General features: G+C 46.5%; 2 protein-coding genes across 2 annotated transcripts in view; one reads left to right on the forward strand and one right to left on the reverse strand.

The window, feature by feature from the left end:
- The window catches only part of LOC134176964 (52 kDa repressor of the inhibitor of the protein kinase-like), a 1,875-nt gene extending 630 nt beyond the window's left edge, over positions 1 to 1,245 (forward strand). Inside the window, exon 1 of the mRNA XM_062643661.1 lies at positions 1 to 1,245. This exon is cut by the window's left edge and continues 630 nt beyond it. Coding sequence (XP_062499645.1) covers positions 1 to 1,245 — 1,245 coding nt within the window.
- Positions 1 to 3,872, reverse strand: part of LOC134177341 (uncharacterized) — a 7,094-nt gene extending 3,222 nt beyond the window's left edge. The window contains exons 1-4 of the mRNA XM_062644114.1: positions 3,467 to 3,872; positions 3,297 to 3,407; positions 2,806 to 3,246; positions 2,479 to 2,741 (exon numbers count right to left, since the gene is read on the reverse strand). Of these exons, the coding sequence (XP_062500098.1) occupies positions 2,479 to 2,741; positions 2,806 to 3,246; positions 3,297 to 3,407; positions 3,467 to 3,785 (1,134 nt within the window). The 5' untranslated portion in view covers positions 3,786 to 3,872. The remainder of the gene's footprint in view (positions 1 to 2,478; positions 2,742 to 2,805; positions 3,247 to 3,296; positions 3,408 to 3,466) is intronic.
- Between the last annotated feature and the right edge of the window lie 786 nt (positions 3,873 to 4,658).

Here is a 4,658-nt window from a genome sequence, read left to right on the forward strand (position 1 = left end):
CACCAACTGAACTTGGCGTTGACAAAGTCTTGTAATGTGTCTGAAGTTCACTGCATGCTTTCCGACTTGAAGGCTGTTGGGCTCTTCTTCAAGTACTCCCCAAAACGGCAACGTACATTAGAGCAGAGTGTTGAACAAGAAAACACCAAGCGGACATCTGCCGGTGAAAAGCCAATCAAAGCTCAGAAGCTAAAGCTACTGTGTGAAACTCGCTGGGTAGAACGGCATACTGCCTTAAAAGACTTCAGAGATATGTACTTTGCCTTAGTCCACTGCCTCCAAGTTATTTCAGGCCAGATCATTGCCACTCCAACTGCTGCCTCTAAGTACGATGCGAAGTCTGTCACTGAGGCAAATGGCCTCCTCCGCTCGACAACGTCAGATTCATTCATCGTAGCTCTGCACTGCTGCACATATCTGTTCGGTTACACAAAGTGTCTGAGTGTTCTACTGCAAGGATCGCAATTGGATGTGCTGGAGGCATATGGTGAAATCAACCAAGTTCTAGGTCTGTTAGAAGAGATCAGAAGTAACAGTGAGAGAGAATTCTCTTCAATTTTCGCCTCTGCATCAGCAGTTACATCCCGTGTCTTAGACCAAGACCATCCACAAGTTCCTCGCTTAGCTGCACGACAGACACTACGCAGCAATCATCCTGCATCAACTCCAGAGAGCTACTGGCGGAGAGCTGTCTTCATTCCATTCATTGACAGCATGATCAGTGAACTTGGCAGTAGGTTCACTGACATGAGCCATGCATCAGTGCAAGGACTGCTGCTCCTGCCAAAACACTGCCAGAGCCTCACTCCTCACCTCCAGGCAGCTATTCTGAAGGCTTATGCTCCAGATTTGCCTGATGACCCAACTTTCGAGGCCGAGATACGCCGATGGAAGAGGAAGTGGGAGTATGCAGGTGCTGCTACCTTACCAACCAGTGTTACAGAGACGCTGGATGCTGTGAATGAAGTGGCATATCCCAACATTGTCTGCATTCTTCGCCTGTTGTTGATAATACCCGTCACCACAGCCACAGTTGAAAGAGCGAACTCTGCACTAAAGCTGATCAAAACAGACCTGCGGAGCACGATGGCACAAGACAGGCTAAATGCGCTAGTGCTCATGTTTGTCCACAAGGACTTGTCTGTCAACCATGAGCGTGTGATAGACTCTTTTGCGAAGGCATATCCGAGACGCTTGCTGTTCCTGGATCCAACTGCTACAACAGAAGAAGCACAATCACAGTGACGGTGACATTGTTTTCAGTGATGGTTGTATTGTCGGTCCATCAGATTTCTTCTTCAGTTCTGAATCAGTGATGTTACTTTTCCACACTCCTCTGTTTTCTGATGTTATATATCAACCTGTTTTGCATGTGTCGAGTAAAGTGAAATATAGTTATAATATAAAAATATCACAAACTCGACCTCATTTGAACTGATGACTATAAGATATTCCTAGAGGGCCAGCTGCGAAAATGTTGAACATGGACACGTGACTAACTGGTGACGTCATTACCGAACCTGACAGACCGCGCCTGTACCTGGTGAGAATCCTGGATCCGCCACTGCACATGCATGCACATCCACACGCAGGCACGCACGCACACACACACGCACACACACACACGCGCACACACACGCGCGCGCGCACAGAGACCCATGCACTTTCTCCCACACACACACACACACGCGCGCGCGCGCGCGCGCACACATGCACCCACACCCATACCTACACCCACACCCATACCTACACCCACACCCACACACTCTTTCACAGACGCACACATGCATGCACATGCACACAGCACGCACACACACATACACACACACACACACACGCTCTCTCTCTCTCTCTCTCTCTCACACACACACACACACACACACACACACACACACAAACAGACACATACTGATAAAATGCACGCATATTTTTCAATGAAGGCAGAGCTAGAGAACCATAGGGGTAGCTGCCCCTCAACTGAGAACACAAACTGTATTTTTGTAAACAAACGGTACATATTATACTCATAGTTTATGTACTCCAATGTCCTTTCATGCCCCTCCCCACCTTCCACGTCACTCCACCTCAACACTTCACATCCACCTCCACACTTCACATCCACCCCTCATATCCACAAACAAATATAACCACAAACTAATCAACACATACAAACACTTTACTTTCCTCCAACTGCAACCATCTCATTCAATTTCCACCCAACATAATAATATTAATGAGCTGGTGTCTGCTAAACATCTACATGCAATTCTCTATTACTGTAAGCTCAGCTTAGCCTCTACCAGACCCTCTCGCGCTGTCATGCCTGGTTCTAGTAGAACACCACACAATAAGATATCCTGTCATACGGGAACCGTTCCCCTTCCCTCCCGGCATGATGGCACTAGAGGGTCTGGTACAAGGCTAGTTCAGGATGTACGTTACTATCTAATGTAATAGTTGAAATTATAACTCACGTACATCAACCCCTTCTGCGTGTTGTGCTTTGTCGCATCGAAGAGCCAAAATTGTCCATTTTTCTTCCATCTTTTCTGCCACTTCTTTCTTCGCTTTGCTCTCTGCAGCATCAGCTCGAGCCTCTGCAGCATCAGCGCGAACTGTTTCTGCGCTGGCTCGAGCCTCTGCAGCATCAGCACGTGCGTTTGCAGCTTCTGTTTTCTCTCTTTCCAGTCGAGCCACTTGAGATGTCAATTTCTCCTCTTCCTCTTGTGATCTACTACTTCCTACGTGCAACAACTCGTACGTCATGTCGCAAAACTGACTACAAACAACACACAAGACACTCACCTTGTACACAATCCAGTCTGTCCGTGTCATACCTTTCCAGCCTTTCAGCGACATGTGGTTGGCCTAGGTGGCGAAGAATGTTGCAGAAAGTGGTAAACATGGTAGGTGGTTTACTGGGAAGAATTTCAACAAGAAGGAGACGAAACTTTTGATCACGAGGAAGAGAGATGTTGTGGAAAGCGTCCAAGTCATCTTTGTTGATAAAACTTTCCTGATACAAACAGCCAAGAAATTGTGCGCTGAGGTAAAGTCGTTCTAATAGGAAGAGGTAGTTTTTTCGAATGGCAGGCCACGACTCCTTTTCGTCAAGGCGGGACGAGTGCGCCTGCGCAGATTCCAGTCCGAGAACAAACGCATGCGCAGATGACGTACTAGTTCTCATACGTTCTGTAAAAACCGTCGGTGTGTCCTTGCCTCTCCCTGACGTTTCCATAGCAGCTGCTACAAGATCAAGTCATGAAATGCAAAGACTCACAAACACGTCATCTTACCAAAGTCACGTGATGTTGACATTGCACCATCTTCGGGACTTTCCTTCGCTGTGGGAGCAATCATGCAACTAACGGTTTCTGTTGTGTCTGACTCTTTCGTTTCCTTTTCATCTACGACAACAAGCATCATTAAAGGAATGTCTCTCGTCAACACGATGAGCAAGTCTCACATGCTGCAGACTTGACGATTTCATCTCGACCTTCCTTGAGCTTCTCAACAATAAATCCTTGACCCTGTTCACTCACTATCTTGCAGAACGTGTCGAATAGTGTAGGATCTTGTCTAGGAAGGATATCTTTCAATAGAAGATTCATTCTCTTTCTCTTTAAAAAACATTCATTCGTCAACTCGTCGTATTCGTCTCTGCTCATCATTTCCACTTCCACAAGACGACTGAGCAGCGCGGCATCCAGTCGCAGACGATGGGCGACGTAGCTGAAGTGTCTAGAGAGCGAGAGCCACGGATTAGCTCTCACAGAACGACGCATTCTCTTCAATCACTTGCAGGCCAACTGGAAACTGCGCAAGCAGCATGCAGTCCCTTATGTCTACACCATGAGACATAAATCAACCAATCACCATCATTGCATGTGATCATCACGTCTCAAAGTCATAAACAACAACAGTCCCAACGTATGCACCAGTCCCTAAGGTATAGACCCCAATATATAGACAACAGTCCCAATAATGCGTAGGAAGAATACACAACTGTCCACGCTCTCCATTGATCGGCAGTAAACCCAGAGTAGCCTGATGCAATTTAAAGTGGAATTCGTCCCACATGTGAAGGCGGTTTCAAATTGTCAAGTCTACTCTGAGTTGTCTCAAGAGCAGACTTGGACAAAACAGATGCACATGAAGTTGACTGCTGGTCATTGCACAACATTTTTAATACATGTTTTGCAGTACCAAGAAACAAGTTGTGAATCGGGTCAATAACAACAAAACGAATGGGTTGATAGTAGGACAAAGGAAGCGGCTCAGTGTACCTAACACCAGTCTCTCTCTCTGTAGTCTCAATCTATCCTGTTTTGTCTTTCCTTGCTTCATCAACCTAACCTGCTCACAGTGGTTGTTGTCTGTTCTTGGTTCCCGTGGCAGAAAATCAGCAAAAGTAGAAAGCTCCTTGTCTTGGCATCCACCAGCAAACTCTCTCTTGTACTTGTTACAGCCTAAAGAAGGTCATGACCAAGAAATCCGCCAACTTTGCGCGATGCCGGAATGTCACATGTGACACAGACTAATGCTGCCCTATAGCGCTCTGCAAATCGTATTGATCGACTAGATTTGAAGCATTCTCCAGTTTGCCATAGATGCTCTAGCTCGTCCACCAGGGACTCAAGATAAGAATTTATTGTAAG

This window comes from Corticium candelabrum, chromosome 3, assembly GCF_963422355.1.
Source record: "Corticium candelabrum chromosome 3, ooCorCand1.1, whole genome shotgun sequence".
NCBI lineage: Eukaryota > Metazoa > Porifera > Homoscleromorpha > Homosclerophorida > Plakinidae > Corticium > Corticium candelabrum.